The 13,407-nt window shown below is 49.4% G+C and overlaps 1 protein-coding gene across 3 annotated transcripts; it reads right to left on the reverse strand.

The window, feature by feature from the left end:
• Window positions 1-6,025: 6,025 nt before the first annotated feature.
• Window positions 6,026-13,074, reverse strand: SLC22A17 (solute carrier family 22 member 17). Of its 3 annotated transcripts, none has more exons than XM_040620749.1 (10): window positions 12,075-13,039; window positions 11,381-11,890; window positions 11,186-11,289; window positions 8,918-9,072; window positions 8,165-8,330; window positions 7,825-7,970; window positions 7,554-7,659; window positions 7,123-7,394; window positions 6,770-6,881; window positions 6,026-6,652 (listed from the first exon to the last, which is right to left on the reverse strand). In XM_040620749.1, exons 2-10 carry the CDS (start codon window positions 11,786-11,788, stop codon window positions 6,364-6,366), a joined length of 1,758 nt encoding a protein of 585 aa, XP_040476683.1. In that variant the 5' UTR covers window positions 11,789-11,890; window positions 12,075-13,039; the 3' UTR covers window positions 6,026-6,363. The 3 variants fall into 3 exon arrangements, with proteins under 3 accessions (XP_040476683.1, XP_040476684.1, XP_040476685.1); XM_040620750.1 differs by having other exon boundaries at window positions 7,177-7,394; window positions 12,075-13,005; XM_040620751.1 differs by lacking the exons at window positions 7,123-7,394; window positions 7,554-7,659 and having other exon boundaries at window positions 12,075-13,074.
• Window positions 13,075-13,407: the final 333 nt, after the last annotated feature.

Here is a 13,407-nt window from a genome sequence, read left to right on the forward strand (position 1 = left end):
ATGAGCCCCCTCTTAACCAAAGGATTGTAATGAACTTAGTCTCACTGGGATTGTGGGGGAGGGAAGTGTTTAAGAGATTGGGGGGAGCCTGTCTCCAAGATTTCTCTGGAGTGAGAGTGAGTCAGAGATCTTAAGCGGGACAATGAGTGATACAAAACAAACGAAGACAACCCAGAACTTTTTCAGATAGGATATGCCCAACCTGACATCAACAATAGAGAAACAGTTTGCTGGTTTTTTTTTTTTTCCCAGACCGTTTTTTCAAAAAAATAGTTGTTCTTCTATATGGTTGAAATGAGTAGCTTTTTAAAAATCGTGATCTAATTTTAAAACCTCTTTCAACTCTGCTAATGCTAATTTCTCATGCTTCTTTCCATTTATTTGTGCTTGTGGTAATCGTGGATTCAACAGACATTTACTGAGTATTTACCAAGTGCTGGGTACTGTTTTGGGTGCTAGCATTTGTTCAAGAAGAATCATTTAGTAAGAGAACTTTCATTTTATTTGCTGAAGGGAAGTGTCACTTTGCCGTAACTCTGACTTGCATCCCACTGAAAGCTGAATGGATTTTGTTGTTAAATATAATTCACATGCCATAAAAATGTACCTTGTAAGTGTACAATTCAGTGGTATTTAGCATAACATATATATTTATATGGTGATGGTTAACATATCCATTTATCACCATTACGTAATTTTAGAGCATTTTCATAACCCCAAAAAGAACCCTATACCCATTAGCAAGCACTCCTAATTTTTTTCCCCCTTAGCAACTATTAATTTCTGTTTCTCTGACTTTGCGGGTTCTGAATATTTCATATAAATGGGGTCATACAATACGTGGCCTTTTGTGTCTGGTTTCCTTCACTTAGCATCGTGTTTGCAAGAGTCCATGTTGTAGCATGTATCAGTACTTCATTCCTTTTCGTAGCTGGGTAATAGCTTCTTGTTTTGATCGACCACATTTGATTATCCATGAGTTGATGGACATTTGCACTTTTTCTTTCTTTCTTTCTTTCTTTCTTTCTTTCTTTCTTTCTTTCTTTCTTTTCTTTTCTTTTCTTTTCTTTTCTTTTCTTTTTTCTTTTCTTTTTTCTTTTTTGCTCTTAGGGACAGTGCTGCTACAAGCTACACGATTTTCTGTGAACATACCTTTTCATTTTTCTTAGGTATATACCTGGGAGTGGAGGTAATAAACCATGTTTAACCTTTTGAGGAACCATTGGGCTGCTTTTGAAAGCAGCTGCTTTGTTTGACGTTTCTGCCAGTAGTGTATGAGGGTTCCAGTTTCTCCACGTCCTCATCAAACTCATTACTGTCCATCTTGTTGATTACAGCCATCCTAGTGGGTATGAAGTGGTATCTCATGTTTCTTATTTGCATTTCCCTAATGACTAATGATGTTGAGCATCTTTTCTCATGCTTACTAGCCATCTGTGTATCTTCTTTGAAGAAACGTCTGTTCGGATTCTTTGCCCACTTTTTAATTGGCTTATTTGTCTTTTTATTGATGAAGTTTAAGAGTTCTTTATATATGCTGAATACTAAACCCTTATATACATGATTTGCAAATATTTTCTCCCATTTTGTAGGTTGCTTTTTCACTTTCTTGATAGTATCCTTTGAAGCGCAAAAGTCACGAAGATTTATGCCTATGTTTTTTCCTAAAAGTTTTTTTTTTCTTAAGATTTTATTTATTTGAGAGAACATGAGTGAGAGCACAAGCAGGGGCAGCAGCAGAGGGAGAGGGAGCAGCAGACTCCCCACTGGGTGGGGAGCCTGAAGCGGGGCTTGATCTCAGGACCCTGAGATCATGACCTGAGCCGAAGGCAGCTGCTTAGCTGACTGAGTCACCCAGGTGCCCCTATTTTCTCCTAAAAGTTTCATAATTTAGCTCTTATATTTAGGTCTTTGATCCATTTTGAATGAACTTTTGTGTGTGGTGTGAGGGAGAGGGCCACTTCATTCTTCTCCTTGCAGATATGCATTTGTCTCAGAACCATTTGTTTAAAAAGCTGTTCTTTCCTCATTAAATGGTGTTGGCACCCTTGCTGAAAATGAATTAATTAACCATGAACGTATAGGTTTATTTCTGGAGTCTCAATTCTACTCCATTGATCTATAATAGCTGTCCTATGCCAATACTACACTGTGTTCATTACTGTACCTTTGTAATAAGTTTTGGAAGTGGGAAGTGTGAGGCCTCCAATTTTGCTCTTTTTCAAGATTGTTTAGCTATTTTGGGACTTGTACATTTTATATGAATTTCAGAACCCGCTTGTCAGTTTGTGCAAAAAAGGAAGCCAGGATTTTAATAGGGATTACATTGAATTTGTAGAACCATTTGGGGACGATTGCCATTGTAACAGTATCATGTTTTCCAAACTACTAAAGTGGTATGTCTTTAAGTCTTCTTTCATTTCTTTCAACAGTGTTTTGTAGTTTTCAGTGCCCGTCTCAATGCTTCTTTTAGTACATTTATTCCTAAGTGTTGTTTTTTTGCTATATTAAATGGAGTTTTCTTAATTTTGCTTTCAGGTTGTTCATTGCTGTTGTATAGAAATACAGTTCATTTTGTACATTGATCTGGTATCCTACAAGTTTAATTGTAAGTTTAGTAACCTTACTGAGCTTGTTTGTTTAGTTCTAACAGTTTGTGTGTGTGTGTAGTCCTTAGGATTCTATATATACAAGATCATGCCATCTGCAAATATAGTTTTACATTGTCCTTATATTCCAGGTGTCTCTCTCTTTTTTTTTTTTTTTTTCCTCATTTTCTTGCCCCATTTCCCTGGCTAGAACCTCCAGTACAATGTTGAACAGAAGCGGTGAGAGCAGACATCTTTGTCTTATTCCTGATCTTTGGGGAAAAGCTCTCAGTTGGTCATGATAAATAGGATTAGCTGTGGGTTTTTCAGTCTCCCTTTATTCCATGGATGTTCAGACGCTTGCTGTCCTCTGTGCACACCATTCATGCGCTGTCATACCTCTGGGCTTTGCACTGTTCCAGTCCAAATATCTGAGCAGCTTTCCTTGACTGTCCCCAAAAGAGTAGATGCTTCCTTCTGCAGAGCTGCTGCGGCACTTTTTACATTTCTCTACATTTTCTGTATAGGACTGTAAGTATTAGTCTCACAGTGTTCGGAACTCTTGCAGGGAAGGACCATGCCCCTTCTCCCAGAGCTGAGGCAGCCCTGGACAGTAGTGGATCATCAGCAGAAATTGGTTCCCTGGTGGCCAGGCAAGGTTGACCGAATGAGAGGAATCAGAGGGGCCTTCATGTCATTTCATGTAACTTCAGGTTAGAAATGCACTCCATATATTCTTTTAATTTGCCCCTCAATAATCCATGATGGCTCATAGTTGTGAATCCAACTAAAACATTTCTAAAATCTGTTTCATGTTCATGAAAGTATTCCTTTCCTTATTTGCCTGAAAAGCTATCTCCAGTTCCTGGGTATCTTCTAAACTGGTCACAGGATAAGTAATACTTTCATGGTGCTTAGAACTATTTTCTATCTAGTATGCAGTAAGAAGATTGCAGGCTCTCAGTTCTCTGGATCTGGCTACTCTAATTACTTAACAGTCACTTAACCTTGAATAAGTTACCTTTCCAAACCTCAGTCTCCCCATTTGTAAAAACCTAAAAATTGAGAACTGTTTCTCATGGGGTTATTAATGAGGGTCCAGTGAGATTATGTGGTTGGCGAAATTTAGAACAAGATGCCAGTTGTCTTAGCTATACACACTGACCCTTTTGACCCAGACTATGAATTGTTTAGGGACAAGGGATTGTATCTTCCCCTGTGCTTCATTGATGCTTCTCGAATGCTTTCATTTTCTTCGCCTCCACCTCTTTGTTGAAGTCAGAGAATCTTGTTTTCACCTACCCTCCTATAGGAGCTGCTCTAACTTTCTGAGAGTTTTTACTTTTTCCCCCTGAATCTTCTTCCCGTGGGGTGCAAAGAATGGGTTTACCGGAATGCCCCTTTGACACCATTCCTCACAGTTTGTATTGGACAGCGTCATTAGCATATAAATAACTTTTTGGCTTTCCAGAGGCTCTTCCAAAAAGTACAAGAGCTTTCTTATCTACCATCTTGTTAGTTTTCACCAAATCTCTGGAGACAGTGGTGAGTATGATCTCTTCTGTTATCATTGTCTATCCCAAGCTAAACAGTGAACATCGGAATCAGTTACATTGTTCACAGACATTGTTCTATGGAATGTGTGATACAGAATACATAAGGAACTGGTAGAGTTGAAAGCGCAGCCAGAAGGCCTGGGTTTGAGTCCTGGCTCGGCCATTTAATGGCAGATCCTTCTTATTTCCATGTCTTCAATAGTTAAATAGGATAAAATAACACTACGTAATTCAGAGGGCTGTGAAGATTAAATGAGAAAGGTTCTTATGAGTTCTGCAATACCATGGTTAGTATGGAGAGTCCAGCAGCATGGCTTAGTGTGTAGAGCTTTGGGCCTCAGACATGGAACAGCAAAGCGGGAGAGAGGCCACTGGTGCTACAGGAACCTGTGGAGAATGAGCCCTCTTTCTCTGGAAGAGGCTAGGTGCAAGACTCTAGTTTCCCTAAGAATCCTTCTCTCCAGAACCACCTCAACCTTTCCTACCTTCAGGCTTTTGCTCTCCCTATAGCCTTTGGATTGAAAGCACTACTTTTCTCCTAAACCCTTCCCTGAGGACTTCCTGCCTCTCTGAGTGAAGTCTCACCTACTTCAGGATGCAGCTGTTTGGTGCTCCAAACCACTGGCCTCTCTTCCTCCTCATTAATATTCCTACTGTTAGATGGATTTGTAAGGTCCTTGAAGGATGGCCTAAGCCCTAAGTATCCAGGATGGTATCGGTCACAGGAAACATTTGCTGAGAGAATGAACACATTAATAACTTTCTGAACATCTGTTGTGTCAGGCTTTGGTGTTTTTAAAGTTGAGAAAGAGAAAGTTCCTGCCTTCAAGGAGCTTACTACTTAGTGGGGTAATTTAAGAGGCATTTATAATACATGATCTTGTTTAATCTCATAGCAACCCTTGAAGGAAGCTGGAGGTCTAGAAATTCGCCCAAAGCAGTAAAGCCAGTCCAGGGCTAGTCTGAGAGCCAGGCCCTGGCACTGAGGTGGAAGTATTAGTCTCCTAAGGCCAAGTCCTGGGGTGCCCCAAGACTCACTCCTCGCTTGCAAGGGCAGTGCCTAAAAATTGGAAGGAGTTGGGAGGGGAGCCCCAGCGTGCGCCAATGACGAGCTTCAGCTTCAGGATCTGACTATGTCCCGCTGGGTCGCTCATTAGCTTTGTAACCTTGACCAAGTTACTGAGTCTCTCTGAGCAACAGTTTTCTTATCTGTAAAAGAAGAAGAATACTATCGTGGGCGTCCATTGTTTTTACCCGCACAACATCCAGTTCTACTTCTGCTAGGAGTCCTGCTTCTGCTCAGTTGTGATTTTCCATCTTCCCAGTTGTCAGTATTACGGGTAGGGATGCAGGCATGTTACTCAAGCTAGCCAGTCATTTGCTGTCTGGAAATGAATCTTCAGTGGGAAAAACCAAAGATGGAATCCCACTGGAGGTCATTCATCCAGGTGAGGCCCTGGTTCTTACTCCCTGGAGAGAGGTCCTCTCTGGTTCCTGACCTTTTATGACTAGTTCTGCTTTTCCTCCTGTGAGCTCCCCACTACAACCTGTCCCATCACATCCCTCTAATAAATTCCTCTTTTTGTTTAAGTTCGTTATGGTCAGTGTTTATTGCTTGCAACAACGAAGAAACTTCTAGTTGATCCAAACACCTACCTTGTGGTGTTGGAAGAACTAAATGGTTAAGTTTGTAAAGTGCCTAGCCCAGTCTTGGTAGCACAGCAAGCCATCCATAAAGGGTGGTAGCTGTGTGTAAGTGAACAGAGGGGCACGGCACAGGGAGGTGGGCAGGGAGAGTGTTACTGATTTTGGTTCCACTCAAAGAAACCTTCCCCCAAGAGACAGGACAACAGAAGGGAGGGAAGTCCAGGCTATGGTATGCTCATTTATTCAAAATGTCTTTATTGAAACAGAATGATAGAGCAAGAAAGAATGAGGTCTGGGAGGATGTCTTTGGGCACAGGATGGAGCCCAGACCTAGTGGTTACACTGTGGCGCTCGCTCCCTGTCCCCTGACTCTTGCCAAGGAAGTGAACACAAAGCAGCAGGGAGGAGATGGGGGTGGGGACAGCCCTCTGAGCCCTCCTTGACGGCTGGCGTGAGGTGCCTCTGAGCCTTCTGGGCAGCCCTGCCTTCCTCAGTCCTCCCAACCTGCTTGCCAGGGCCTCATGCCAGCTTTCAGTACGAGCCAGCCTCCTGCCAGGGTGCTCAGAGGCCACTCAGAGGGCAGGGTTGGGAGTGGCAAGCAGTGGGACATGGTCACAGCGGTTAGGGGGCGGCTGCCGCAGCAGGGAAGGCCGGCGGCACAGCTCCCCATCCCGGAGCACCTCGGGTAGGAGCTTGCGCTTGGTCTCCGGCAGAAGCATGATGCTGAGGATGCAGAGCAGGGCACAGGCCGCCAGCACCACGTGCTGCAAGAAGGCTCCATGGCCCATGTGGAGGCGCTGAGCTGGGCCACTCAGCCCTCCAAGAGCCCCCAGTGCCATGATCAGGCCCAGGCCTCGGCCCCTGGGAGAGTCGGAGGAGGCACTCAGCCTCTAGCTGTGGGCCTCACCCCAACCCTTCTCCAGCAGTCTTCCCTCCCTCCCTCAGGCCCTTGCTCAGCTGGAGCAGCCCTGCTCTCACCGGACAGTGGTAGGGATGACTTCAGCAGCAAGGAGGGTGCTGAGGATGCCAGCAGCTTGGGAGGAGAAGAGGCCAAGGACAGAGAAGGTGGTGATGGCAGCCTCGTTCAGATCTGAAGGACCAAGAGGGAGGATGTGAATGGAGGTGAGGAGATCATGCTTGGCCTAGGCCCTGGCATTGTCCCCTTGGCTCTCTGATCCCATGGCTCTAGCCAGCTGGGCTCTGGGCATCCATTAATTGATTGGGAAAACAGGGCTGTGTGGCCACAGGGAGGACTATGGGAGGTCGGGGCAGGGTCTGGTCTGGTCTTGGGGGCCTGTGCCAGAAGCAGTGGCTGAGCCTGTCTGAGGCACCTCTGCTGGGGTTCCTTTGCTCAGCCCACACTGTGGGGAAGGGAGGATGCTCACAATCCCACAGGCCCAGCAGGACCAGGGACGCAATGCCAGTGAGAGTCATCGAGAGTAGCAGGATGCCCCGGCGGCCAAATCGGTCCACGGTGACCCCCAGGAAGACGCAGGCCAGGGCTGCTGTGCCGCTGGCTAGCAGGGAGCACAGGTAGAAGTCCGATGGGCTCCCTCCTCCTCCCACAGGCTGGTAGCAGTGGCGAATGGCATGGGCAATGAAGCTGTGAGAAGGGGGTTAAAGCAAAGAGCGGTGTCTGAATCCCCATCCACAGCCTTCCAGTACCCTGGCTGCCCTCTGCAGGGGTCCTCAGGCCTTCCCCACCCAGCCAGCCCCCATTCCAGCTACTGGCCTGGCCCTTGGCTCAGACACCCAGGCTCACTTGGTGAAGCCCAGGATAAGCAGATTTTTCCAGATGTTGCGGTAGTTGAGGAGGGAAGCGAAGGAAAAGGAGGATGTTGCAGGGAGAGGGCAGGTGTTCTCCAGGTCTTTGGGAAAGAGAGAGGAGCTGTCTGTTAGAAGAAACAGCTGAGAGTCCAGGGTCCTCCCATGTGGGTGGGGGGGAGCCTGGGAGGGGGCATAGCTATAATCATTGAGAGGGTAGTATCATGTGTGCATGTGAGGTATCACATGTAGGGACCCCTGTCTCTTACCCTGCAGGGCCTCCTGGGCCTCTTCTCCCAGCATTTGCCCATGGGGCCGGTTCCGCTCAGCCAAGATCCTCAGCACAGATTGGGCCTCCTCAATCTGTCGCTTCACTATGAGCCACCTTGCAGACTCCAGAAACAGACCAGGCCAGCTAGGGACGGGGTGGGGTGCACTCTGAGGTCTCCCATCTCCTGATCCAGAGGTGGGAAACTCCCACTTCTGAGGGGCCGGGGCTGGGGCCGGTCTGGACAACGGGTAGTGGAGAGGAGGAAGGGTCTCTGGGCTAGAACCAGGCTGGAGGTAGAGGTGGGAATGGCCAGACAACAGGTGGAGGATGATACTAACCCATAAAACAGGAAGAGGATGCAGGGAGCGGTGATCATTCGCTGCAGAAATCGCCAGTCCTTAGAGACAAGGGCCAGGCCCAGGAACAGGAAGTGCCCCCCCACCCCCACCAACTCCCCTGCCAGGGCCACCCGAAGCCTCTGGGTTGGATCACACAGCTCCAGGCCTAGAGATACAGCAGGAACAGGGAGGAGATGCCAGGGAGGCAGGAGGAATGGGAGAGAGGAGGAGAGAGGGAGGGAGGACAGAGAGTGAGGTCAGACCCCGAGTGGAGGCTGAAGCCATCACCCCCCCACAGACTAACTTCTGAGTGGCAAAGAGTGGAGAGACTGTTCAGTCCTCCCTCCTCTCCTGCTCAAACCTGGGAGGGCTCAAGGGTCAGAGTCCCTGGTGAGTGTACAGCTTTCCTAGTTTATAGGCCCTTTCACATCAGACCTCTTATTTGACCATCATATCAAGAGCATACAGCTAGTCAGGATTTCATTTTTAAATAAGCACCATTCTCTGACAGCAGTAAGTCAAGGGCAAGGAAGGCCTTAAAGATTGGGGGGGGGACTAAGGGGGCAGGGTGTGGAGAGAAGCAAAGTCCCTGCAACCTTCAAAGGCTAGGGCAGAAAGACAACTGAGATCCTGGACAGCTGAGATTTGGGGATGAGGAGGGACTGAGGGGACCCTAGGGGGCAGTGGGAACAGCCTGGGGATGCAGACAGGCATGAGCCTCAAGGGAAGGACATCTGGGAAGCTGCCACTCACGCATCAGGTAGACACCAAGGTCAACTCCAGCAAGGAGAAAGCCCAGGAGGAATCGGAGGGCCATGACACCTGTGGAGGAGCCTGCAGCAGCCCCTCCCACTCCACAGGGGCCCACCAGCCCCAAGGTCAGCAGCACAATCCCTCGACGGCCAAACCTGGAAAGCAGGGAGGGCCTCTGGTCACCCAGGCTTCCTGGAAGAGGAGTTGCTGGGTGGGGCCCAGCTGCCCACTTCAAAGCTGGAGGTATGAGGCTAAGGCCCCAGTGTAAAAAGTTGAACTGAGGCTAGAGAAGATGGGAGGGGATGGGGACCATGGGTAAGTGATGTCTGGGTACTGGGCACTGGGGCGTAGCTATGGATCTGCAGGGGATTGACTTGTGGATGGGGCTGTTGGTCAGAGATGAGAGCATGGAAGTGAGAGTGACCATTAAAGGAGAGTAGATACTGCTTAGGGGATATGGAACAATTGATCCTTGGGGATGGAACTATTGGCCAGTGGGGATAGAGCTGATCTTGCTCAGACTGGTCAAAGGAGATGAAGTCATTGATATATGGGGTTGGACTTACAGATCTACGGAGGCGAGGTTATTGGCTACTTATGCATGGAGATAATGAAGTTGTAGCTATCTTAGGGAACTGAATCACCGATTTTGGGGGATGAAGCCATTGTTCCATGGGTTGATTCATGGGTCAATAAATCCATAAAGATGGTCAGTGGGGATGGGGTCACTTGCCAGAAGATCCATTGACCCATGGGAATATAACTATTTATTAACCCATGGGGTAAAACTATTGATTAATGGGGATGATCATTAATCTTTGAAGAATGGACAAATGATCTTTGGGGATGAGGCCATTGATTCACGAGGTGGGGACATTAGTCCTTGGGTAGATAGGGCTGTTGGTCAATGGGGAATGAATCTATGGGGGTAGGATTCATGGGAATAATCAGTAAGCAGGGGGTCACAGACTAGGGAAGCTGAGACTATTGGTCAGTAATGGTGGTCACTGACTATGAGTCAATGAGGACAGGGCTACTGATCCTTGGAGGCTGGGCTATTGATCTTTGGGGATAAGACCACTGATCTATGGGGAATGAAGATGGGGGTCACTGATCATTGGGAAGGGGAACTGATCCCTAAGAGTGAAGCTACTGACCCAGTACAATGGGGCCTTTTCCCATGGAGATGAGGCTAAGGCTACTGGATTTAAGAGACTGAATTATTGGCCTTTGGGAATGAGGGTATTATTCCATAGGAATGATGCTACTGGTCTGTGGGAATGAGACCACTAATGCATGAGAATGGCTTGTTGAGCTGTGGGTTTAGGAACATTTGCCCAGCAGGTGTGTGGCTATTGGGCAGTGAAGATAGGTGTTGATTTTAGGGATTATTGAATGTTGGGTTGCCTTTGATCCATGGGAGTTGAGCTATGAATCCATTTGGATGGGACTGTAGATGGGTGGAGAGGAGTCTAATAATCCACAAGGATGGTCAGTGGAGATGGAGCACCTGGTCAGTGGATGGTGGCAAGAATCAGAGGAATTGGGAGTTTTGATCCCTGGGAAGAGCTATTAGTTGGTGGGGATAAGCTGTTGATCTTTGAGATGAGGCCATTAGTTCATGTGAATTGGGCTTTTGATCTGAGAGGATCTAAGAGCACTGAAGACCCATGAGGATGGGACTATTAATCTCGGGGGGGGGGTGCTATTGTGGTTATGGATCTATGGGGGTTGGACTACTGACCCATAAGGGTGGTCATTTGTTTATAGTGTTGAACTATACAGGTCAGTGGGAATATGGCTATTGATATTTAGGAATTAACCTAATGATCTGTAGGAATAAAGCCACTGAGATAAAGCATATCGTGTAGATGGGGCTATTATTGGAGATGAATCTATTAATCTATGAAGATAGAGAAGGAGGTGGTTAGTGGTGACAGGGACAACAGAGGAGGAGCTAGGACTTTTCATCTGTGGAGGTACGGTTTTTGATCAGTGGGGATGGGGCTATTGTCTTTGTCCATGGATATGGGGATAGGGAATGGGTGGTATATTATTCCCTTGTGCAGAAGAGGTATGGAAGGAGTATTTCTTGATGGGGAGTGACGTTGAGACAGGGCTGGGGCTGCATATCATTGAACAGGAGAAGTCCAGAAGACTGCAGAGTCCAGTGAATCCTCTTCGGCCTCCTGCGAAGGCCACCTGTCTGGGCTAACCACCCTAGCATCCCCTCCTCTCTACTTGTCCTGTCCCAAAGGCAGCCCTCACCTGTCCGCCGGGTAGCCCAGGAACAGGTAGCCGGAGGCAAAGCCCAAGATGAAGAGGATCTGCTCCAGGATCACCTGCCAGCCCAGGTCACACACTAGATCCCACTGGAAATGTGAGAGGGATAGAGCCGGTGTGAGGCCCGTGCTCCTCGCTCTGGGCCCGCCCCCAGACCCGCGGCCCAGCAGGCCGCCTCACCTGGCCGATGGCGTTGGTGGTGAGTACCGGCAACCCATTATAGTCCCAGTCCTTGAGACAATGGTTGAAGTCCGGCGGAGCAAAGCCGCTGCACGAGGGGTCCGTACTAGTGACGACGCGGCTGGCGGCGCTGGCTGCTAGGGCCGCGCTGGCGACGCTGACGCCGCTGGCGTTGGGGGGCTGCTCCCAGCCAGAGGCGTTGGGGGCAAAGCCCCCATAGTGGCAATGCAGTGGGGGCGCCAGGGTGAAGATGGGGTCGGAGGCCATGCCCAGCGCCACGAAGAGCACAGGCAGGCAGCAGAGGCCGAGCTGCAGCTGCTGGCCGCCGCCCAGCGCCCCCACCTGGGCGAGCAGCGCTTCAAAGCTGAGGGGGCCGGGGGGCACGGCCAGCGACAGGCTGCTGCCCATTCCATCGCCGCCCGCGTCGCCCTCCCCCTCCCGCTCGCGCTCGCGCTCCCGCTCACCCTGCAGCTGCTCCGTGGGCACCGCATCTCCGAGGGTCCCGACCTGCTGTGGGGGGGGGGCGGGGAGAAGGGTGAAGCGGAGAAGCAGAGAAAGCCGCAGAGCAAGGGATGAGGGCAGGCGCGAGGAAGGCGGCCAGGGGCGGGGGTGCGCTGGAGGAAGATGCCAGGCGCTTGGCGCGAGTGCGGGTTTAGGGGGATGATGGCGTAGCCCCCAGGGCGCGGGCACTTACTCCGTTCGGGCTGGGGGTGATCTCTACAGTGCTGTCGATTTTGCTGCCGCCCCCGCCATTGGGCTCGGGGGTCCCGGTGGCCACCCGGGGAGCCAGCTTGCCGACCGCAGGGGCCCTGCCGGCCCGCACCGAAAGGATGCGCTGTCCTCTGGCCCAGTGGGGCTCCCGATGCCCGGACACAGGCCGGAGAGACCCCGCTCTGCAGCCGCGGGCGCCTCCTTCGTCTCTGCGATCTCTGCGCTGCTTTCCCCTCCCCTTCCTCCAGACTCTCCTCCCCTTCCCACGTCAGCAGAACCTTCGGTCCAGACTCTTCGTCAGAGGGAGGAAGGGGGGCCAGGGCCCAGGGGCTCTGTCTCTGTTCCCTGGGTTTGCGGACCATTGCGGTAAAAAGGAAAGAAAGCTGAAGGATAGCAGCTACTCAGGCAGTTGCCAGAGAGTCCTTCTTTGCTTCCAATTCTTCCTGACCATTCATCCAGCCATCCTTCCATCCATCCATCCACTCGTTCCTCAGTAAAATTTATTAAGTGTCTATTATGTGCCTGGCCTTCTGCTGGCTTTGGGGGATGACAGGTTGGACAAGACCTGCTTGGAGTAGCTTACTTGGGAGACAGCCGCGCATACTGGCAACTACAGTTCGGGGTGTGCACTTAGAGGTCTGGGTTGGACCCTGTAAGCAGCTTGGCTGTGGTCCTCTACAAGACCACCCTGTCTTGTCATTTCTCAACATCTTTTGGCGCTGTTGACCACCCCTTCCTCTAAACACTTTCTTTTTTGGTTGCTGAGTCTCATATACTCCTCGTTTTATTTGTCTTGCTCCTCTTTTCTCCATGGCGGGCTCCTCCTCCTCTTCTTCACCCTCATTGTGTCTGCGATCCTGAGGCTTGGTCCTGGGTCCTCCTCTCATTTCATTGTTCTTTCCCACCTTGAAATCTCACCCATGTCCATGGCCTCATTCACCCCCGATATAAACAATACAAACCTGATCTCCAGATCTACATCTCCAGCCCCCACCTCTCTTCTGAGTCCCAGACCTATGAAGCCACCTCTTATTCATCCTCTTAACCTTGGGTGACTCACAGGGATCTCAAATTCAATTACGTCCAAGACCAAACTTCATGCTCTTCCCCCTGTAACGTGGTTGTTCTCTAGTGCTTCTTTCCCCCAGTGAATGGTACCCTTACCATTCACCCTCACCCTCACCCAGGCCTGGTGCTCAGGTGACAGCCCCGACAATGCCTCCTCCTTACCCCCATGTCAAATCCTTTACAAAATGCTGGCCATTTTACTTCCTATGTAGTTCTCACTGCTTCTCTGCATCGCTACCGCTGTCGGT

This window comes from Ursus maritimus, unplaced genomic scaffold (assembly GCF_017311325.1).
Source record: "Ursus maritimus isolate PB19 unplaced genomic scaffold, ASM1731132v1 scaffold_36, whole genome shotgun sequence".
Lineage (NCBI taxonomy): Eukaryota > Metazoa > Chordata > Mammalia > Carnivora > Ursidae > Ursus > Ursus maritimus.